The sequence below is a fragment of the Ovis aries genome, chromosome 17 (assembly GCF_016772045.2).
Source record: "Ovis aries strain OAR_USU_Benz2616 breed Rambouillet chromosome 17, ARS-UI_Ramb_v3.0, whole genome shotgun sequence".
Taxonomy (NCBI): Eukaryota; Metazoa; Chordata; class Mammalia; order Artiodactyla; family Bovidae; genus Ovis; species Ovis aries.
The window spans coordinates 65,186,355-65,209,434 of NC_056070.1; the positions used below are offsets into that span (position 1 = coordinate 65,186,355).

General features: G+C 49.7%; 2 protein-coding genes across 15 annotated transcripts in view; one reads left to right on the top strand and one right to left on the bottom strand.

Moving 5' to 3' along the window:
- PIWIL3 (piwi like RNA-mediated gene silencing 3) overlaps positions 1-19,576 on the bottom strand; it is a 45,097-nt gene extending 25,521 nt beyond the window's left edge. For 7 of the 12 annotated variants that reach the window (XM_060400830.1, XM_060400828.1, XM_042234742.2 and 4 more), the window contains exon 1: positions 14,001-14,152. Coding sequence is in view for 5 of the 12 variants with exons in the window: in XM_060400827.1 (XP_060256810.1) it covers positions 14,001-14,067 (67 nt within the window). In the remaining 7 variants the exon portion in view is untranslated. Of the gene's footprint in view, positions 1-52; positions 333-14,000; positions 14,153-19,300 lie in introns of those variants that run through there. The other 5 variants (XM_042234740.2, XM_042234739.2, XM_060400823.1 and 2 more) reach the window with 2 other exon arrangements.
- Positions 14,283-23,080, top strand: part of SGSM1 (small G protein signaling modulator 1) — a 76,064-nt gene continuing 67,266 nt past the window's right edge. For all 3 annotated transcript variants that reach the window (XM_042234738.1, XM_027956666.2, XM_027956667.2), the window contains exons 1-2: positions 14,283-14,369; positions 14,466-14,509. Coding sequence is in view for 2 of the 3 variants with exons in the window: in XM_027956666.2 (XP_027812467.1) it covers positions 14,351-14,369; positions 14,466-14,509 (63 nt within the window). In the remaining variant the exon portion in view is untranslated. The remainder of the gene's footprint in view (positions 14,370-14,465; positions 14,510-23,080) is intronic.

Consider the following 23,080-nt stretch of genomic DNA (forward strand, 5'->3'; position numbering starts at 1 on the left):
GCGACTCCACCTCTCTGGTCTCAGCCCTCTGGACTCGGCCCGCACGGCTCACCTCCCGTCTCTCCTCCTCTGGGATTAGGAAGATCTATGTGTGATGCTCCCACAGTTCTGCGCCCTCGGGTCCCTCTCCTCCAGCCCCACGGTGTCCGAACACCGATTTCTGCGGGGTTAGAGGTGCAGACCTCCTTTCCAAAAGAGTTATCCCTTCCCAGGACACAGCCCTGCGCCCCGAAAGCAGTCACCAAGCAAAGGTGGGACCAGAGAGAGGACAGGCCTGGCCGCCTTGCAGGATGCGCCTCACTGCCCCCACCAGCAGGGCCCACCCCGATTTCAATTTCAACCCTGCTGCCCCGCCCCTTCCGGCGCCGCCTCCATCGGGGCCCAAGTGCAGCTGACTCTGAGTCGAAGCTGAGCGATGCTCTGAGTGTCGGTGGGAGGGGTTGAGGGGCTGCTCTGCCTGCCCTCGGGCCCACCTGATCCTGCCTCTCAGCCATTCACCAATTAACCTGCCAGGTGACTTTAGCAAATGAGGTGCACTTGAAACTCCAGAAACTGAGGTCCTTGGCACTTAATTGTTTTTGTCCTTAAGCTACTAAGTCATGTCTGACTGTTCTGTGACAATCCCATGGACTGCAGCCTGGCCAGTTACAGCCCAACCCTCTGTCCATGGGATTCCCAAGCAAGAATACCAGAGTGGGGTGCCCTTTCCTTCTTCAGGGAATATCCCCAATCCAGGGATTGAACCCACATCTCCTGCTTGGCAGGCGGATTCTTTACCACTCAGCCACCTGGGAAGCCCTTAGCACTTAATACTTGAACTAAATCCCTGCTGTTGCCAATGTAGCCAAGTTGTAGCTGCTGTGACCTTCTTTGGACTCTTAATGTTGGCTCCTCCCTAATCATCTCCTTGGCACACACGTCCCTACAAGAGGATTTGAAGTGATTTGTAAGCCAAGTATTGGAGGTCGTTTTTGCAGATGATATTTGTCGTATTCTGCCTGCAATGCAGGAGACGCAGGTTCTATCGCTGGGTTGGGAAGATCCCCCCAGAGGAGGAAACAGCAACCCACTCCTATTCTTGCCTAGGAAATCCCATAGACGGCCTGGCAGGCTACAGCCCATGGGGTCGCAGAGTCGGACACGACTGAGCACATGTGTTCATTGTTTCCAGGTTTTGTCGTTCTCTGGCTTTGCCACTTAAAGTAAAAAAGGAAAAGTGAAGTGAAAGTCGCTCAGTCGTGTCTGACTCCTTGCGACCCCATGGACGATACAGTTTATGGAATTCTCCAGGCCAGAATACTGGAGTGGGTAGCCTTTCCCTTCTCCAGGGGATCTTCCTGACCCAGGGATCGAACCCAGGTGTCCCGCATTGCAGGCAGATTCTTTACCAGCTAAGCCACAAGGGAACAAATTTTTTTAAATCATGAATTTTTTTATTTTAATATTTTCATAGTTGCATTGTTCTGCATTTAATTCCTTGATGTACACACTGAAGACCCATTTTAATTACGAGAAGGTTACTGACACCTGAATAACCCTCACCTTACTCACTGCTTTGAAATTCCATTGTTATCCAACAGAAACCTGTGTGCAGGCTCAGCTCTAAATCTAAACTCAATTCTGCACTGTCCAGGGGGCTCCGGTAACAATATTTTGTTTGCTGTATCTTGAAATGATCCTAAAGATTAAAAAAGCCTCAAAGTGCTCAAAAATTTCTGGCTGTTCTTTGAAACGTATTTTTTCAAATGAACTTTAGAATCCTTGCAATGAGTTCTAGACTGTAACAAACTCTGTCATCCTGTTATTTTGAGGTTGTATTGAAATTAGATGTTGATTTAGTTCTCCCAAGTTGCAGAGTCCTCACTAAGATTTCCCTGGAATATCCGTGTGTCCAGGCTTCCCAGGTGGCTCAGTGGTAAAGAATCAGCTTACCAACGTAGGGGATGCAGGAGACGCGGGTTTGATCCCTGGGTTGGGAAGATCCCCTGGAGAAGGAAATAGCAACTCACTCCAGAATTCTTGCCTGGGAAATGCCATGGACAGAGGACCCTGGCGAGCTGTAGCCCAAGGGGTCGTAAAAGAGTCGGACACGCCTGAGCAACTGTCACTTCCACTGTTTTCAGGCACCTCACGTTAATGAATTTAGCTCTTTTCTAAGGAAGATGCAAGAGTCTGGGCTCCTTGACATCACTCCTTTGATAAGCACCTGGGCTTCCCTGGTGGCTCAGAGCTTAAAGCGTCTGCCTGGAATTCGGGAGACCTGGGTTCGATCCCTGGGTCGGGAAGATCCCCTGGAGAAGGAAATGACACCCCACTCCAGTACTCTTGCCTGGAGAATCCCATGGAGGGAGGAGTCTGGTAGGCTACAGTCCACGGGGTCGCAAAGAGTCGGACACGACTGAGCAACTTCACTTCACTTCACTTTGCTGTCTAGGGCTGGTATCCTGTTCTTTCCCATCCTGAGTCCCCATCTGGGTGCACAGATGGGGGTGCCTGCAGTGGCTGAGGCCTTGGCAATGAGCCATCTGTTTCCATCCTGAGTCCCCTCATGGCTCATGGCAGGAGGGCAGCTGCCGTGACTGATGGTAGCAACATCTTTTGTTTACTGATACGGCAGTAAAGGATTTTCATCCACAAGGGAAGTAAGGAGACCAAAGCTGAGATTAACACAGTAGTGGAAGTGCGGAGCCTTAACCACTGCACTCCTGGGGAAGTCCCAAGAAATCACTTAGCCTTAACTAGAATGTTCAGTTCAGTTCAGTTCGACCCCATGGACTGCAGCACACCAGGCCTCCCTGTCCATCACCAACTCCCAGAGTTTAGATTCATGAAGACTGAAGATCAATCAGAAACAGATACCAAGGAGTGTAGGACTTGAGATACAAATTAGATCCACACTAGATCTGCCAGTTCCTGAAACAAGTGGGACAGAGCTGGAAGCAGCCCCTAAGCCTCCTAGCCCAGTGGGATGGACTTTTGTTGGAGGAGTGGGATGAGAAAGCCAGGATAGTCGTTACTAATTGATTACTGTGCTCTTCCCAGCCAGACCCGGATGTGGCCTCAGATTTTCTTAAACAGAGCTCCAGAATTCCAGAACCAACCAACTGGAGTTGGACATCAAGATGAAGCCTGACCCAACAAAAGTATAACTCAAACAGATGCGTACACCCTATGTTCATAACAGCACCATTCACAAGAGCCATGACATGGAAACAGCCCAAACGCCCACTGACAGCTAAATGGATAAAGAAAATGGATATACATATATACACTGAGGTCACTGCAGATGGTGACTGCAGCCATGAAATTAAAAGACACTTACTCCTTGGAAGGAAAGTTATGACCGACCTAAATAGCATATTGAAAATCAGAGATACTACTTTGCCAACAAAGGTCCATCTAGTCAAGGCTATGGTTTTTCCAGGTTTCTCACATCATGTATGGATGTGAGAGTTGGACTGTGAAAAAAGCTGAACGCCAAAGAATTGATGCTTTTGAACTGTGGTTTTGGAGAAGACTCTTGAGAGTCGCTTGGACTGCAAGGAGATCCAACCAGGTCATCCTAAAGGAGATCAGTCCTGGGTGTTCATTGGAAGGACTGATGCTGAAGCTGAAACTCCAGTACTTTGGCCACCTCATGAGAAGAGTTGACTCATTGGAAAAGACCCTGATGCTGGGAGGAATTGGGGGCAGGAGGAGAAGGGGACGACAGAGGATGAGATGGCTGGATGGCATCACCAACTCCATGGACGTGAATCTGAATGAACTCCGGGAGCTGGTGATGGACAGGGAGGCCTGGTGTGCTGTGATTCGTGGGGTTGCAAAGAGTCGGACACGACTGAGTGACTGAACTGAACTGAACTGATATACACTGAAATACTACTCAGCCACAAAAAAGAACGAAGACTGCCATTTACAGCTACATGGATGGCCCTGCTGCTGCTAAGTTGCTTCAGTCGTGTCCGACTCTGTGGGACCCCATAGACGGCAGCCGTAGAGATTACCATACTATGTGAAGTAAATGAGAAAGAGAAAGACAAATACGACATGGTATCACTTATATGTTAAATCTAAACTACGACACGGAAGAAAGTGAAAGTGTTAGTGGCTCAGTTGTGTCCCACTCTTTTGCGACCCCATGGACTGCAGCCCGCTAGGCTCCTCCGTCCATGGGATTTCCCAGGCAAGAATACTGGAGCGGGTTGCCATTTCCTTCTCCAGCGGATCTCCCTGACCCAGGGATCAAACCCACGTCTCCTGCCTCTCCTGCACTGGCAGGTGGATTCCTTACCACTGCCATCTATACGGAACAGAAACAGACACAGGCAGAGAGAACAGGCTCGTGGTGGCCAGGGGGTGAGGAGGCGGGAGAAGGACAGACGGGGAGTTTGGGATTAGCAGATGCAAACTATTATATACAGAGTGGAAACAACAGGGTCCTACTGTACAGCACCGGGAGCTATATTCAATATCCTGTAACCGTAATGGAAAAGAAGAGCAAAAAGAATATGTATGTATAACTGAATCACTTTGCTGTACAGCACAAATTAACGCATTGTAAGTCAGCTATACTAAAGTAAAAAAATGAGTTTAAAGAAGCTATAACCGAGAATGTTGGAAAAACTAACATACATATGTAAGCATTTTCTTTATTCATTCGTCTGCCAATGGAGACATAAATTGCTTCCATGGATTAGCTGTAGTAATTGATGCTGCTATGAAAATGGGTGTACAAATATCTTTGAGATCTTGCTTTCAATTCCTTTAGGTATACACCCAGAAGTGAAGTTGCTGGTAATTCTAAGTTTTTTGGTAACCACCACAGAGTTCCTTAGTGGCTGCAGCATTTTAAATTCCCACCAACTGTGTACAAAGTTAACAATTCCTCCACATCCTCACCAACACTTGTCTTTTGTCTCTTTGATAGCAACCCTTGTGATGGATGTGAGGTGGCACCTCATTGTAGTCTTCTGTTTGTGTTTGCTAATGATTAGTAACGCTGAGCATCTCTTCACGTTTGCTGGCCACCTGTATATACTTTGGAAATCAAGTCTATTCAACTCCTTTGCACGTTTTTAATTGTAACGTTAGTTTTCTGTTGTTGAATTCTGGGTTCCTTATAGATCCTTCCATTGCTCCTGTATATCCTGAATATTAACTCCTCATGTTGTTGTTTACTCGCTAAGTCGTGTCCAACTCTTCGCAACCCTGTGGACAGTAATTCTCCAGGCTCCTCAGTCCAAAGGATTCTCCAGGCAAGAATAACTGAAGCGAGTTGCCATTTCCTTCTCCAGGAACTCTTCCCAACCCAAACGTCGAACTCGAGTCTTGTGCATTGGCACCCAGATTCTTTACCACTGAGCCACCCGGGAAGCCCAACCCCTTATGAATAATTTTCAAATATATTCTCTCATCCTCTCAGTTGCCTGTCTTTTCTAAACTCTGTGTATTGTGTCCTTTGATGCACTTTTAATTTTGATGTCGTCCACTTATATATTTTTATTCTGTTGCCTGTGCTTCTGGAGTCACACCCAGGAAATCGCTGCTGACCTTTGAGGACCTACTTTATAGCACAGGAGACTCTGCTTAATGTTGTGTGGCAGTCTGGGTGGGAGGGAGTTTGGGGGAGAATGGATCCAGGTACATGTATGACGGAGTCCCTTTGCTGTTCACCTGACACTATCACAACATTGTTTGTAAATCGGCTATACCCCAGTACGAGTAAAAATTTCAATACAAATAAATAAATATATTAAAAGGGGAAAAAAAGAGAAAGCATTGCCAAACCGAATGTCATGTAGCTTTTGCCCTGTTTTGTTCAAGTTTTATAGATTTCGCTCGTATGTTTACATATTTGATCAGTTTTTAATTAATTTTTGTATATGGCATACAGTGAGGATCCAACTTTATAATTCTATGAATATTTATGGCATTTCTTCCTCTTTCTCCCGCACCGTGGCCATTACACAAGCTTTCCACTCACTGTCCATGTGGATGCCTCCGCCGAAGCAGCTGTCTTCACCTGGAATACAGAGCCACGCGGTGGCGCTGTTGTCTCCTGCGAATATTGGTGACGATAACTCTATATCAGCATAATTATGGACTGGGCTTCCCTGATAGCTCAGCTGGTAAAGAATCTGCCTGCAATGCAGGAGATCCCAGTTCTATTTCTGGCTCGGGAAGATCCGCTGGAGAAAGGATAGGCTACCCACTCCAGTATTCTTGGGGTTCCCTTGTGGCTCAGCTGATAAAGAATCTGCCAGCAATGCAGGAGACTTGGGTTTGATACCTGGATTGGGACGATCCCCTGGAGAAGGGAGAGACTACCCACTCCAGTGTTCTGGCCTGGAGAATTCCATGAACTGTATAGTCCATGGGGTCGCAAAGAGTCAGACATGACAGAGCGACTTTCACTTACAATTATAGAATGTGCTGCGATGCAGGAGACCCAAGTTCGATCCTTGGGTCAGGAAGATCCCCTGGAGAAAGGAATGGCTACCTACTCCAGTATTCTTGCCTGGAGAATTCCATGGACAGAGGAGCCTGGTGAGCTACAGTTCATGGGGCCGTAAAAAGTCAGACAATGACTGAGACTGAACGATAAGCACACACAAGGCCTTTCCATAGGCCTTTGCATCACTTGGTCCTCTCAACGACCCGCAGAAGGAGGTGGTAGGTCACAGAGAGGCGAAGTTGCTTAGCCAAAGTCACAGAGCTAGGAAGTATCAGAGACAAGATTCGATTCCATAAGCCAGAGGCAGAAGATCTCTGCAGTGACATTGTTAGTGTACCAACACCGGCTGTCCCTGCCTGGGGAAAGGCTTTTTTTTTTTTTTTTTTCCTTTTTTCCTGAAATTAGACGCTTCCTACCCTTTAGGTGTTAAAAGATGGTTTTTCTTCTATGAAATATGGAGACAGTAGATTCGTGGTGGCTTTTTGTGTCCTTAGTAACCAAAATTAAAAATTCCTGGAAATTCCCTAGAGGTCCAGTGGTACAGTAAAAGTGCAGCACAGGGGTAAAGGGATTTAATATATGGATATACACACATATTCTTTTTCAGATCCTTTTTCATTATAGGTTATTAGCATTTACTTTAGATATTTATTTTTAAATTTTTAAATTATAGTTTATTTACAATATGATGTTAGTTTCAAGTGTACAGCATGGTGATTGAGTTACACATACATATGCAATCTGGTTTTTTTCAGATTCTTTTCCATCTATGTGGAAAGAAAATAGGCCTTTTTGAATCAGGAGTTTGTGACGAACCGCAGCAAGGTGCTTGCATGGTATTAGGACATTTGAAACAATTAAAATATGTGCCAGTGGTTGGGGTTCTGTGCTTCCAGTGTGGGGGGCACAGGTTCAATTCCTGGTCAGGGAACTAGTATACCACATGGACTGTGCACAGCCTAAATTAATTACTTACTTAAATTAATTAATCCTGTAGGTAGATATTTGTGGCCTCCACAATATCACTATAGGATTCCTCTTCTAAATACAAGTAAAATTGCTTTTGTACAACACCACCCATATGTACAAATGTAAGACCATCTTCCCGGGAATAATTGTGCAGTCTGAGTTTAATTTCCATACATTTTGCTTTCCTGATTTCATAGGGTCAGAGTCACTTCTTTAAGCCTCCCAAAATCACATTAAGTGGATCTTTTAAGGCCCATGTAGCTTCCCCAAACTGTCTCTTGTAATTCAAAATTTAGTTCTTGAGAGAATGCTTCCAGCCCAAAAATTCTTAAGAACTCCCTAGTTCCTATGAGATAATGGGAGGTGGACTCACTGAAAAGTAAGCCATGAAAGAGGGTACCCAGGTGTCGGTGATGTGAGCCCCCCGGTAAGGGGTTCTTTTGTGTTTTGTGTGTTTGTTTTGCCGACCTGCCCCTTCGCAGCACTCCACACTACAGCAGAAGCGAGTGGGTCCCCGAGAACCACAAGCTGCTGTGGGGGAAGAGGGGCCTGGACACCTGGAACACCCCCTCCCCCGCCAGAACACCCCCATAGTGACCTAGGGACCAACAGTGACCCTGTGTTTGCAGGCACGATTGCCCCTCCCTTAAGTCAGGACCCAGGGGCGCATCCAAGCAGAGCCCCCTTGTTGCCAGCACACAGCCCAGTGATACCAAGGCAAGGCTGCGCTGAGATGTAGGCTCTGGCCTTTACTGCTGGTGACCCTGATTCTGCCAAAGGCACAGTGAGAAGCAGCCCTGTCGCCAGGGTCCCCTCATCACCTGCCCAGGCTTTGTTGGACACAGAACTGTTGGGTCATCACCCAGCTCACTTTCCTCTGGTTCGGGATCCACACTCCCAGGGTCTAAGCAGCAAAAGCTGACCTAAAGAACAGCTTGCTCAAGAGGCAGCTGGAGCTCAGCTTCCTGCATCCTGGAACTTGCCTCTGGTCTGTCTAACACAAACTTATCTCCCTCCAGGAAACTGGAATCCCAAGATCTCAAAGAGTGTGTGAAGAGAAGGAGGGAGGCAGAATAAGGCGGAGCAGAAGACACCTAATGCCCAGATCTTGGTTTTAAAAGCCACACTCCAAACAAAGAAACCAGGCCTTCCTGGAGAAGCAACTGATTCACAAGGAGGCAAGATTCACAAAACAGGCCAGTACTTCCAATTCCTGCTGAGATCTTACCCCATCATTTTTTATTATTATCCTTATTACTTTATATTTTGTGAAAAGGTAACATGTTTATAATAACTTTTTTAAAAGCACGCTGCTGGAAAGAGTCCACAATTCAGAGTAAGTCTCCCTTCCCTTACGTCAGTGAAGGGAACAGGACCCATCAGCAGGGAGAACGGAGCCACACACAGCAAGAGAAAATCCATCAGCCTCACACAGCCAGAGATACTGCTGTTTGGCTTGTCCTTTTTTTTCTATCAAATCCACCCCCCCACCCCCCCCACCCCTGTATCTTTCCATCAGCTTAAGTGACTCAGAGCGAGTGTCATTTCTCTCCCAAGAGCCTTGACTGAGATCTGCTTTAGCAGCTCGATACCATAATTGTATCACTTCGCTAAATTAACGATCCTGTGTACACCAAGAATCTCCATAAACACGATGTCATTTGATTCTCATCCTCACAGGTGCACTGGGCGATGAATAGACAAGTAAAATTCACACCGGTTCCATTTTATAGATGAGAAGACAGGCTTGGAGAATCAGGAAGGATGTGCAGAAGACCAGGACTGTGGAGCAGGAGCCAGGCATCCTGGAACTGCCGGGAACACTCTCCACTCCCTCCCATCCTCTCCAGGCCCCACTCATAGGCACGTGCTCTGACTGAAGACTTAAAGATAAAAGCTGTACCGATAAAACTCTTAGGAGAAGACATAGGGGCAAATAGGCATAATCCTAGTTTTGGATATGGTTTCTTAGATATGGCATCAAAATCACAAGTAATAAAAAATACCTAAATTGGACTTCATAAAAATTTAAAACTTTAAAAAAAAAAAAACATTTTTGCACTATCTTATTAGGCCACTGTCAAGAAAGAAAAAAGCCTACATAATGGGAGAAAGTATTTGCAAATTATATGTGTTATAAGAGTCTAGTATCCAGAATACAGAAAGAATTCATGCATCTCACCAACAAAAAGACAATTCTGTTTAAAATGAGCAAAAGACTAGAATAAAATTTCTCCAGAAAAGTTTTACAAATGGCTCACAGGCATATGAAAAGATGTACAACATCATTAGTCATTAAGAAAATGCAAATCAAAATCACAATCAGATATCACTTCACACCCATTGAGATGACTTTAAGTTTTAAAAAGGAAAATAGTTTTGGCAAGGATGTGAAAAGAACTGAAATCCTCGCACACTGCTGGTAGTAATATGAATTGGTACAGTCGCTATGGAAAAGAATATGGAGGCTTCTCAAAACATTAAGCATAGAATGGCCATATGACCAATGTCTTTGTCAGCCTGGACTGTTAAAATACCATAGACTGGTTGGCTTATAAACAACAGAGATTTATTTCTCACAGTTCTGAAGGCTAGAAAGTCCACAATCAAGACACTGACAAAGCCAGTGTCTGACGAGAGCTACTTCCTGATTTCTAGATGGCTATCTTCTTGCTGTATTTTCATATGGTGGAAGAGACCAGAAAGCTCTTCAGGATCTCTTATAAGGGCACTAATCCCATTCACGAGGGATCCATCCCCCTGACCTAATCACCTCCAAAAGGCCCCACCTCCAAATACTGTCACATTGGGGATTAGGTATCAACATGTAAATCTGAAGAGAACATAAACTCTTAACCTGTAGCACCCAGAAATTATACTCCTAGGTATCAAATATGCAAGTTAAAAACATTTGTCCACATAAAATCTTCTACGCCAATGTGCACAGCTCTATTCACAGAAGCACTCTATAACAGCCAAGAGGTAGAAACCATCCAGACGTCCAGCAATTAATGAATGGAGAAACATACCCACCCACTGTGTGGGTATGTCCACACAACGGAATATTCTTAAGTCATAAAAAGGAAAGAAGTACTATGTGCTGTAACATGGATGAACCTCAAAAATACTGCGGTATGTCAAGGAAGCTGGATATAAGGGCTACACATCGGCTCGTTTAATTTAATGAAATCTCCAGAACAGGCAGACTCATCGGTACAAAAAGCAGATGAGTGGTTGCTGAAAGTTGTGGGGAAGGGGGAGATGGGGAGAGGCTGCTTAATGGGTACAGGGTTTCCTTTTGAGGTGAAGAAGTGTTCTGGAACTAGACGGTGGTGATGGCCTCAGCACATTGGGAGGAAATGCCACTGGACTGTCCAGTTTAAACTAGTCACAGTGGTGAATTTTATGTGAATATTACCACAGTAGGTTTAAAAGGCTTGCTGGTGGAGAGAATGTGGGATGAGAAAGTAAGAAGAAAATCAAGGTTCTCTTGGGCTTTTTTAAGGCTTTATGGACTGGAGGAGCCTTAAGCACTGACTGTGTGACGGTCTCCACCACACCCATTCTCTTCTTTGTCTAGGCATGCTCATTCCCACCCCAGGGCCTTTGCACCTGCTCTCCCACGTGCCTGGAATGATTGCGATCTGCATTTATTGACAGAGAGAGATGTTCATTTTCTAAGTGGAAAAGTAGGTCAGCTTTTTTTCTGTTCATGTTCATAGAAACAGATGAACACATTCCACGGAATAATTTTATGAGCACAATGTTTTCAACTGCAAGTAATAGAAAACTCTGGGTCAGTGGCTTCACAATGAGGCCATGCCATTGTACCAGTAATCAGTGTACTGCTTTTCAATTCCAAATTCATTCTTCCATAATAAATGGAACTGTTTAGGGATCTCTGGCCATAAGCCACAGAAGCTGCCTTTGGCTAACTTAAGCAAAAGGCAATAAACTGGAGGAAAAATGGGTTTTCCCAGAGTCCAACGGGGGCTTCTCGGTAATAGTCAGGACTGCGTTAACGTTGTCTCATTTATACTAAGCACAATGCTGAGTTTTCTCCGTAGAGGGCGCTAAAGGGACACTGCAGGAGGAACAGGCCTTCCTCACTGGTTCTGGCATTTGAACAAGGGGTCAGCTGCACAGGTATGAGACAAAGCCTAGGTAGCAGTGAGTCAGATGGTGGGATTCTCAGACCCTGCTTTTGGGCTTTGGGACCCAGGAAAGATTTCCTGCTCTATCTCAGAGAGATTGCGACTCAACAAGCTGACCTTCGGTGCCAGCGCCCCTAGTGGTGACTGGTCTAACTGCAGCAGAAAGAGCCAAGCTCAGGGTCCAAGTTCAGTCGGTTCAGTCGCTCAGTCGTGTCCGACTCTTTCCGACCCCATGAATTGCAGCATGCCAGGCCTCCCTGTCCATCATCAGCTCCCAGGGTTCACTCAAACTCACGTCCATCGAGTCGGTGATGCCATCCAGCCATCTCATCCTCTGTCGTCCCCTTCTCCTCCTGCCCCCCAATCCCTCCCAGCATCAAGGTCTTTTCCAGTGAATCAACTCTTTACATGAGGTGGCCAAAGTACTGGAGTTTCAGCTTCAGCATCAGTCCTTCCAAAGAACACCCAGGACTGATCTCCTTTAGAATGGGGTGGTTGGATCTCCTTGCAGTCCAAGGAACTCTCAAGAGTCTTCTCCAACATCACAGTTCAAAAGCATCAATTCTTCGGCACTCAGCTTTCTTCACAGTCCAACTCTCACATCCATACATGACTACTGGAAAAACCATAGCCTTGACTAGACAGACCTTTGTTGGCAAAGTAATGTCTCTGCTTTTGAATATGCTATCTAGGTTGATCATAACTTTCCTTCCAAGGAGTAAGCGTCAATTAATTAATTAATTTCATGGCTGCAATCACCATCTGCAGTGATTCTGGAGCCCCCAAAAATAAAAAACTGAGTCCGGGTCCAAAAACCTGAGCAAATCCAGGTCCCATAGATGCCCATCTTCCTGTTGCCACTAAAGCAAGCTTCATCAAATCCTTCCTTTTGGAAGAAAAGCTCCAGGTTTTCAAGGAAGGATCAGTACAAGTCACCTTCCCATGCTTTGAGCTTGGTAGGAGAAGGAAAACTTGCCAAGTGGTGCTAGTGGTAAAGAACCTGCCTGCCAGTGCAGGAGACCTAAGGGGTCCCATCCCTGGATTGGGAAGATCCCCTGGAGGAGGGCACAACAGCCCACTCCAGTATTCTTGCCTGGAGCATCCCACGGACAGAGGAGCCTAGCGGGCTACAGCCCATGGGGTTGCCAAGAGTTGGACACGACTGAAGCATGTTAACACACACACATGCGCGAGACAGAAGGAAAAACACGGGTTTTAGGAAACACACACCAACGTGGGGCTTGGGTGCCCTACTTTTCTAAAGTAACTCCATCATCTTAGGGGCACAGTCAAGAACAGAACCCCTGGATCAGTCTCTTGGGCCCTGAGCTCAGGATTCTGACTGCTGTTCACTTGGTTGTTAGGATTTTTGCCAACAAGCAACTGTTCCCTATTCTCTGGGCTCCAAGGGGACCCACACACCTGCCTGGAGATAGTGGGGCAGTAGGACTGTGAATGAGGCTGCCCTCCCCCAGCAGGGGGCAGGCGTGTGACCCAGGCCAGACCAATCAGACGCTCCCTTTCTGCAACAGGACCTCAAATAGATGGAGTTCCTATCACCTGAGTGGTGGTGCCCTAAACACCCTGTCTCTGTCAGATGATTGTTCAAGTCTCTCTTGCTGGCCTTCCAGCACTGCCTTGGTTTCACCCTGTTTCTGAGTTCTCCAGCCTCCCTTGGACTCTGGGAATGCCTGTCATCCTTCCAATCTATTCCGTTTTGCAAAGTTAGCCAAGGTCAGCACCTGTGGCTTATGGCCAAAGGCCCCCCTGACACTAACAAATGGAAAAGAGGGGACTCTGGATCCACGGCTGGATATACCGGAGTGGAGCTGGAATACTGGAATACCAGAGTGGGCTGCCATTCCCTTCTCCGGGGGATCTTCCCAACCTCTGGTTGGAACCTGTGTCTCTTATGTCTCCTGCATTGGCAGGCGGTTCTTTAACACTAGCGCCACCCAGGAAGCCTGTCATCAGCGACTTCATGGAGGACTCAGTCTTTTTGCTGGTGGAAGGTGTGAAATATTTATTATGAGCACTACCAAAATGTGACAGAGACACAAAGCGATCGAGTCGATGCCCGTGGGGAAATGGCACAGACCGACGTGCCACAAACTTTCCATTTATAAAAAGCAAAACCCGCAATGGTAAAGTGCAGTAAAGCAAAGCACTATAAAAAGAGGTATGCCTACAGTAGTTGTAGTAGTAATAGTAATAGTATGCAGCCCAGCTATCCTTTGTGGCTGCCGGCCCTTTATCCCTAGATGTGTGTTAACTGCTTTACATTCAGGACTTCCTTTAAGTCTCATATCATTCCTATGAGGTGATCAAACTATATCCATTTTAAGGAGGAGAAAACTGGCTAGGAGACTGTCGGTAGTAGCCCCCCCCCCCCACAAGCCCGCCCCCCACCGCCGCATCCGAACCTGGCACACCGCAGAGAGTGAACAAGTGATGATGTCTTTCCCGGCCCCATAGAAGAAGGGTGGGCATGGAAGTGGTCGTGGTGGTGGGTTTCCCCTTGGGGGGAGGTGCCGGCGCCGGCTCCTCGGGACGCGCGGGACCGAGGGTGTGTGTCGGGCGGGGAGGAGCCTCCGGGAGGACCTGGGCGGCCCGGCGTGGCTCCCGGGAGGGTGGGGCGGCCGCGGCGGGGCCTGACGTCTGGCGCCCGGACCGTCACTCGGCGCTCGCCCCGCCCCGCCGCGGCTGCAGCAGGCGAGTGGAGCGCCCGGGAGCCGCCGCCGCCACCCGGACTCGGATCGCCGCGCGCGCAGCCATGGCTTCGGGGCTGGCGGGTAAGGGGGCGCAGGGTGCGGGGCGGGGGGAAGGCAGCTCCGCAGCGCGGCCCCCAGCCCTGGGCTGAGCGGCCGCCCTCCCGTCTCACCCCACAGAGGCGGAGACCCGGCAGAGGCTGCTGCGCACGGTCAAGAAGGAGGTGAGTGCCGGGCGGAGGCGGGCGGCGCGACCCCCGGGGAGGGGGCCGCCGCAGCCACCCGCAGGGAAGCGTCTCCAAAGGCCGCGTGGCCAGCTGGGGTGGGGGGCCCACCTGGGTGGGGGCTAACCTCGCGCAGGGCTAGAAGCAGGTGAGTTTGGGGGTGGGAGTAGGGGGTAGGGGGCCTTGGGTGTTTTTATGCTGTGTACAGGAGCAACTGCTGCGTGAGGGCCCTCCAGGTGGCGGGGGCGGGCATACCTGGATGTGTCTCGGTAGGACCCCCTCTTGTGGAAGAGCAGGTGGGTGGGTCTCATCAAGGTGAGAAACGCACCTGGGGCGGGGTGGGGGGGTTTGCTGCTGTCGGGGCTTGTTGAGTCGGGGAGGCCTGGATGGGGCTGCAGGCAGTGGACCAGACTTCCGGAAGGGGGGGGATTCACTTTGGGAAAATAAAGCTTCCTACGCACACCCCTCCCCTAAATTCAGTCCTTGGAGCCACCCCGAGGAGCCAGGGGACCCCCTCCCTGAGAGTCCCAGGCCAGTGGGTTAAGTCCACTGGTAGGCATGTGTGCCTGCTCTCCTGACAGGCAGGGTCCCTGGACCCCCACCCAGCCGACTCTGGCAGGAAGGTGAGAAATTAGTCAGGGTTCAGCTGCTCCTCTGACCCTTCACTCTCCCTGGGGTTAGCCCAGCCTAGCCTTCAGAGTTAATAGTTCATGACTTCTCACAGAGCAAGAGAATCTATAGTGATGGGTGCCTAGGGAAGCATTTAGACACCTGGACTCTGTGTGTGTGTGTGTGTACACAAACATGCCTGTGTGGACTCTGTGTGTGTGTCTGTGTGTACACGCACATGCCTGTGTGGACTCTGTGTGTGTGTCTGTGTGTGTACACGCACATGCCTGTGTGAGTGAGGATGTGTAGCTGTATGTGTATCTGAGCACATCCACGCATCTCCCTGGAGATATCTAAGTGTATCTCTGTGTGTCCGTGCATCTGCGTGTTTATCTGTTTTTCTGATTATGATGTGTATCTGTGTGATGCAGGAATCTGTGAATGAGTGAGCCAGTGGCTGTGTCTGTGCGTGTGACATGGGATGGCATGAATCTGTGTGTGGATGAGTGAGGCTGCGGCCGTGTGTATGCATGCCCCCACGTCACCCTGCATCCCACCACCTGGGACCCCGTCACTGCCGAGCATGCCTCACCTCTGCGTTCTGAGCACTCAGCTCTCGGTGGAGGGGGCTGGCCTGGTCCTGTGCCTCCGGGTGTGTTGAGGGTGTTGGTATCTGGGGGCAGTGCTGACCACCAAAAAGGCCCTCCCCGCACGGTGGCAGCCAGCCAGCCACCAAGGGCAGTCTCAGCGCTGGGACCTGTTGCTGCCCCCCCCACCCCGGAGAGCGTGGGCGTGTGTCTGTGTGTGTCTCCGTGTGTGGCACGTCCCGCTGTTGCTGAAAGAATCCACTCCAGGCTGATTGCACATTCTAGTGTCTCTGAATAAGGAGACATACACATGAAATCCCTCAGAAAGGCCCAGAACTTTTACGCTCACAGAGACCCCTGTGGGGACCTGAAGAGAGCTCTGTCTAGACCCTCTTTCCATCGAAAGCTACACGTTCGGATGACTGTTTCAGGCGAGAATGGATATAGACCGCCCCCTCCAAAAGCCTTCAGAGTAAAACCCTGCAATTTTTGTGTTCGTTGTTTCATTAAACCCAGATGTTCTGTGTGCTCTCCATGTATCTTCACCCAGAATGGCTGTGTTTGTAAGGACATGGTTCCACTGAGGGTTGGGGGCTGGGGTGGGGGGCGTGGGGGCACGGCTACAAGCAGAAGAGATTGTGAGCACGTTGGAGGGAGTGATTTCTGCTCTGGGCAGGCCTCCAGCTGAGCCCTAAACCCAGCTCTGCCACCAGCTCCCTCAATGCCCTTGCGAGTTCCTTCCCCTCTCGAGGACTCAGTTTCTCCACGTCTGGAGGAGGAAGCATTGGTCCGGTGTCCTTGGAGGTCCCATCCATGTCAGTCTGCTTTGGGCTATTGGCCAGGTTGGGGGGGACACTTTCCCCCTGGTGATCGAAGGCTGCATTTTCTCTTCTGAGCCGCTGAGTTTGGCGATTGGGATGAGCTTTCTGCCTGACTGGAGGCCAAGGCCATCTGGTCTAAGGGACCTCTTGGCATCCCGCTCGCTGCCTGGGCAGGGGTGGGTGGGGGTGCAGAGGCAGACCTTGCCAAGTTTGGTCAAGAACTCAAGTATCCATTGACCCTGAAGTGCAATCAGAGGGCAGGACTTCGCGAGCTGATGGCTGATTCTAAATTTTGCATTTCTCCAGGCTCATCATTATGGTAATTAGTGCTTCCACTTCCTGGAGGCTACTCTAAGCTGTATCCTGTGTGCACAGTAATTTTATGAAGTCAGTGAGGTTTTCCCCATTTTACAGACACAGAAACTGAGGCTCACAGAGGAGGAGTGAGTTCCTCACGAACGCATAGCCCAGAAGGGACAGACCCTCCCAAGCCTGGCCTGGCATCAGAGCCAGGTTCTTACCCCCTAAATCACAAACATGCCCATTCACGTCTACACGGCACCACAATCTCAGTGTGTGTGGGTGCTATAATTTCCATTTTATAGATGAGAAAACTGGGCCAGAGAGAGGGAGCAAGAGAGGGAGGGGCACAGAACCAGTAAAGGGGAACAGTTTTCTGTCCCTGAGCCCCCTGTTCAGCATGGGTACCCCCCGCCAAGGGTATGGAGACAAATCCAGCCACACACACGCCCCTCCAAAGTAGACCTCCTCTCTCCTTCCTCTGACCACCTCCTCGGGGAGCATCTCCAATGGGAGGGCAAAGGGGAGCTCTTTGCTTCGAAAACTAGGAGTCAAGTCTTCCTTCCCTGCACCCTCTGGGTTCAAAGCCACATCCCTGCCTGTCGCAGCCTTGCCCAGAGGTGCCTCCCATCCTTCTTTCTGGAACGGGGCAACTTAACAGCAAGTTTCTGTAGATAAGCCAGGCGGGTCTGCAAGCTTTTGTGTGAGCCACTGAAGCCACAAAGGCTGGCAGAGGCTGTGAGGCTGGAAGCTCTGTCGAATGCTGACTTGGCTGGGCTCTGCGGATCCCACGGTGAACTAGATCGGCTGAGTCCTCTCGGGGCTGACACTCTAGTATGGTGGACAGACCCTGACAGACATCCTGGGGGTAATGTAATTAAAGGGGTAATTGCAGGCTGTGCACCAAGGTCTAGAGGAGAAGCAAGCATCACTTGGCATTACAAGAGCATGTATCCAGATGTAATTGCGTGCAGGTGGCTCAGGAAGGCTTCCTGGAGGAAGTGGTGTTTAAGAAGTTGTGTGAAGGATAAGTAGGCTTTTTAGGTGAAGGTATGAGGTGATGAGAGATAGCGGAAAAACGATTCCTGGCAGAGGGAACTGCACACACCAAGACTTTGTAGCTGGAGGGAGAACCACAAACTTGGAGGAATGGGCGCGGGGAGGTGGGAGAGGGGACTCGGAAATGGCTGGAGTGCAGAGGGCTGCACGAAGAGGGGGCAGACCATGTGGTCCTATCCTAAAAGCAAGAGGAAAGGAGTGGGGAGGACATGAGGAATATGGAAAGAAGAGGGTGGAGCTGAAACTGATTGCTCGTCAGTTGTGCAATCTTGGACAAGCATCTGTCTTTACCTTCACACATGTCTGGATTCTAGTTTATTCGTAATGGGGATGAAAATTACTCACCTGTCAGTATAAACCATGTGAAAACACCCACCATGTTAGCCTGAGCTTCTCCAGGACAGGAATCTTTTTTTTTTTTTTTGAACTGTCTCCCTCCCCAGGGACAGCTGGGGACAGGATGGCCTCAGCATGATTTCCTCCAGTCAAATCCAGCCACTCTCTCCTGGCTCCTTCCTGGCTCCCTTAGCCCTCCCCTCCTTGCCCCTCCCCGCCTCCACCCCTTTAATTTTGTTTTGGTTCCCAGAGCAGCGGGGACTGGCTTCCCGTTGCCATGACGACTACCATTAAAGGAGCCAGCCACGTGACACGGGTTGATAACAGAAGCGAAGTGACTAACTGCGTTGTTTTCCTGCCTCTTGGCTGGGCCTGCTTGGCCTCTTAACTGGAGGGGAGAAGGCAGGGGCTTGTGGGTCTGCAGAGAGACCCCGGGAAAGAGTCTGGGGATGAGAGGGAAGCCACGTTTAGCTCTGCTTCCTGGACCTGGTGCGAGGGCTGTTCCGGGGGGGGGGGGGGGGGGGGGGGGCTATCGTCACAGCGGCTGAGCCGGGCTTGTTTGGGGAGCTGAACCTCCCCACCCCTGAGTGGGCGATCAGGGCAGGAGGGTGGGACGTGCTGAGAAGGTTGGAGGAAGTCAAGAAGGAAAACAGGGATGTTAGCAACAGGACTCTGCGGTGGTGTCCCTCTAACCCAGGGGCTCTTGAGGAAGGAGGAAGGACAGTTTTGCCTCCCAGGTAGGATTGCCAGATAGCACACAGGTCACACAGTTAAATTCAAATTTAAGATAAACAATGAATAGTCTTTTGGAATAAATATGCATTGCTAAATCTGGCAGCCTTACCCCCCACCCACTGGGACATTTGGCAACGTCTGGAGACGTCTTCGGTTGTCAGAGCTGGAGATGCTCTGGCATCTAGTGGGGAGAGACCGGAAATGGTGCTCAACATCCTGAAAGCACAGCACAGCCCCCGTCACGAGGAAGTTTCCAGGTCAGAATAGCACAGCTGGGCTGAGTGGTCCCTAGATGCTTACCTCCTTCACCCCTCATGACAGACAGCCCTAACAGGGAGACTTACCACCTCCTCTGCTGGATACAAGAGGAACTGGAGGCACGGAGACGGTCACACGGCTGGTGGGTGGAGAAGCCAGGATTCAGATCCCGCTTTGCCAGGATCTGGAGGGTGGCCTCATGGCCCCTCATTCCCAGAGGGCAGAGGTTAGGAACCACAAGCTTCAGCAGAGTCCCTAGAAGCCAGCTGGGGGTTCCGATGTGTGGAGGGGAAGGAGATGAGTCAGGAGAGGTCCATGCGTCACAGCCTGTGCAGCGCTGTGAATGCTTGGCTGCAGCGTCTGCCCCCTCAGAGAGTGGGGAGCTCTGGAAGATTTGTGAGCAGGGGAGGGTCTTGCTTGGAGTTGTACCTCAGGAGACTTCAACTGGCAGCAAGGGCCGAGACGGACCTTTTCTGGCAGTTCTTAGAAGGAAACTTCCTCTCTCCTTTTCACAAACATTTCTTGAGCATCTACTAGGTGCCAGGCACTGTTGCAGGAAGGTTGAGAAACGAACAAAAACAACATCCCTGCTCACATGTTCGTGAGAAGCTGTGCTCAGTCATGGCCAACTCTGTGACCCCATGGACTGTGGCCCACCAGGCTCCTGTGTGCATGGGATTCTCCAGGCAAGAATACTGGAGTGGGTGGCCATGCCCTCCTCCAGGGGATCTTCCCGACCCAAGGGTCAAACCTGCGTTTCCTGCATTGGCGGATGTGTTCTTTGCCACTAGCACCACCTGGGAAGCTCTATTGTGAAGTTTAATAAATACATAATAAATAGGTATTAGAAGCAGCGGGAGCTGGGAGGAAGATAAAGCAGGAAAGGCGGTGGAGCGTGGTGGGAAGCGGGCTCCAGAGGTGACCCTCAAGGGCGGCTTCTCTGACAGGGTGATGTTGAGCAGAGTCCTGCCAGGCAGACATCCGTGGCAAGGGTGTCCCTGACAGAGGGAACAGCAAGCACAAAGGCCTTGAGAGGGGATCAGCGAATCGCCAGGAGGCCAGCGAGGCTGCAGCAGAGTGAAAAAGAACGGAGGAGGAGGAGATGGAACAGGCTGCCAGTCGTGCAGGGCCTGTGGCCCTCAGAAGCTTGGGCTTTTACTCTGAGTGAGATGGAAGCTGGTGTGGGTGGGGCCTGGGGAGGCGTTGATCACGAGAGGAGTGTGAATTCACCTACGCGTGGCTGCCAGATGGGCAGTACGTGGAGGGACAAATGAGGATTCAAAGTGGTTAGGCAAGAGAGGAAACTCCCGTCTTATATTTTCTGAGCTTTCCATTCTTGGGCCGGAAATCACAGCCCCACACTCCCCCGCCGGGCCAAGGGCAGGTTCCAAAAACGCTGGCCCGATGGAAGGGATGACAGCAGGAACACTGGGTGGGATATTCTGGGGGCGCTCCGATGCTAGCAGGGTTGGCTCAAATCAGTTCATGTGTGTTGTGTTCTCAGGCTTAAGACGGCAGAAGTGCTCATGAATGATGCAACCGTATCTGCACGTGGCCCGGTTTGATGCTTGTTTTCGTGTATCTGGCAATGCGGCTTCCTGGAGCTTTTGATAGTGGTGGGCTTGGGGACAACGTGACAGGGGTGTTGGGAGGGATGCTGGCTTTCCTGCTTAAGTGTAGTCTGCCTGGGTCCCCCTGCAGTAACCTCCTGGGGGCCTCAGAAGAGGGTGCTGGTTGGCACGTGGGAAAAGGCATTTCTGCCTCCTCGCCATGTTGGGCCCACAGTTGTTGGCTGCAGACCCCAGGATGGGAGGTGAGGACACCCGAGTCCTTGTCCCCATGCTGACCCTAACAGTCTGTGGCCTCCTACCAGGCCCCTTCTCCCTGTCTCGTTCTTCTGCTTTCTAAGCGGATTCTAAGAACCTCCAGCCATCTGATTTGGCCGGCATCACTTTCCGAGAGCCAAGTCTCCCCCGTGTTTTCTCTACTCTGAATTTGCCAAGTCTGTATTTAAGACTTATTAAAAAAAAACTCAGTAGCTGATAAGACTTTTAGGGAGCCTTCACTCAAGGAAAACAAGGGCTGACTAAAGCCATTCTAATGGAAGAAAGATTTTAAAAAGAAAAAAAAAAAGAACAGCATTTACTGGGCATTTTATATGAGTGACCTCACTTAAGGATCTCAGTGCCCCCTGAAGTGGATAAAATGTTTTCCCTAACAGAGACGGATACTGGGGCACAAAAGATGACAAGTACCTTGCCTGCAGTCATGGAGATTGTCAGTGGTACTTCTTGGGAGTCTGGCTCCAGTATCCTGCTCTGTATCACTGCGGAGCCCAAACCCACATGTGGTTGTGAGCGACACCGGAAGTGTGTAGCTGGGGATAAGGCCAAGCTTTGAAAGCAGACAGCCTTGAGTTCAGGTCACAGCCCTGCCCTTTAGGGGCTGCGGGAACCTCTCGGACTTGAGTTTCCTCGTGTATCAGTCCGCTGGGGCATCACCCACCGCTCTCTTGTGCTGTCACCGGAGGGTTCTTTGTGGAGGGACCAGGCACGGTGCTTGACTCATCCACTTAAGAGTGAGAAAGAACCCAGTTCAGCGTGAGAAGGACATTTTGCTGCCCTTTCTGGTCACACTGAACTTGCAGGTGCCCTCAGCGTGGGATCGTGCCCTTCTTGGATCAGCCTGGGGCTACGGGGGTGAGGGGCAGGGCCAGGGCCACAGGAGGGGTGCTGTGGATGGGGAAGGGGCATGTTTGGGGATCCAGAGGGACTGAGCCCCGTGAGTAGGAGTCCGGGAAGCTGAGTCTTGACTGATGGCATCACCATCCTGGGGTGGGCAGCTGGAGCGTCCCTCTGTGTCTGGACGCTCCTCGGTCCCCAGTGGAGGTAATCCCTCTGCCTCAGGAGGTCGGAAACCCTCGTGAGCCTGCCGGCCCTGCTGCTTAGGCACTGTGAGCCCCTGGGTGAGGCGGCTAGGAGGGCTGGACTCGAGTGGGCGTGGGTGGCATATTTTCCTTTCTTTCAGTGGTGCAAGAAGATAGGAGATGAATAGGTTTTGCTTGGAGGTTTATTTGGTGATTTTTCTTTGCAAAATCTTTTTTTTTTTTTAGTTTTTTATTTTTAAATTTTAAAATCTTTAATTCTTACATGCATTCCCAAACATGAACCCCCCTTGCTGTATCCTGCGTCAGACATAGACTGGCGATTCAATTCTTACATGATAGTATACATGTTAGAATACCATTCTCCCAAATCATCCCACCCTCTCCTCTCCCTCTGAGTCCAAAAGTCCGTTATACACAGCTGTGTCTTTTTTCCCATCTTGCATACAGGGTCGTCATTGCCATCTTCCTAAATTCCATATATATATGTTAGTATACTGTATTGGTGTTTTTCTTTCTGGCTTACTTCACTCTGTATAATCGGCTCCAGTTTCATCCATCTCATCAGAACTGATTCAAACGAATTCTTTTTAACAGCTGAGTAATACTCCATTGTGTATATGTACCACAGCTTTCTTATCCATTCATCTGCTGATGGACATCTAGGTCGTTTCCATGTCCTGGCTATTATAAACAGTGCTGCGATGAACATTGGGGTACATGTGTCTCTTTCCATTCTGGTTCGGTAGTTCTATTTGCAATTTTTAAGGAATCTCCACACTGTTCTCCATAGTGGCTGTACTAGTTTGCATTCCCACCAACAGTGTAGGAGGGTTCCCTTTTCTCCACACCCTCTCCAGCATTTATTGCTTGTAGACTTTTGGATCACAGCCATTCTGACTGGTGTGAAGTGGTACCTCATTGTGGTTTTGATTTGCATTTCTCTAATAATGAGTGATGTTGAGCATCTTTTCATGCGTTT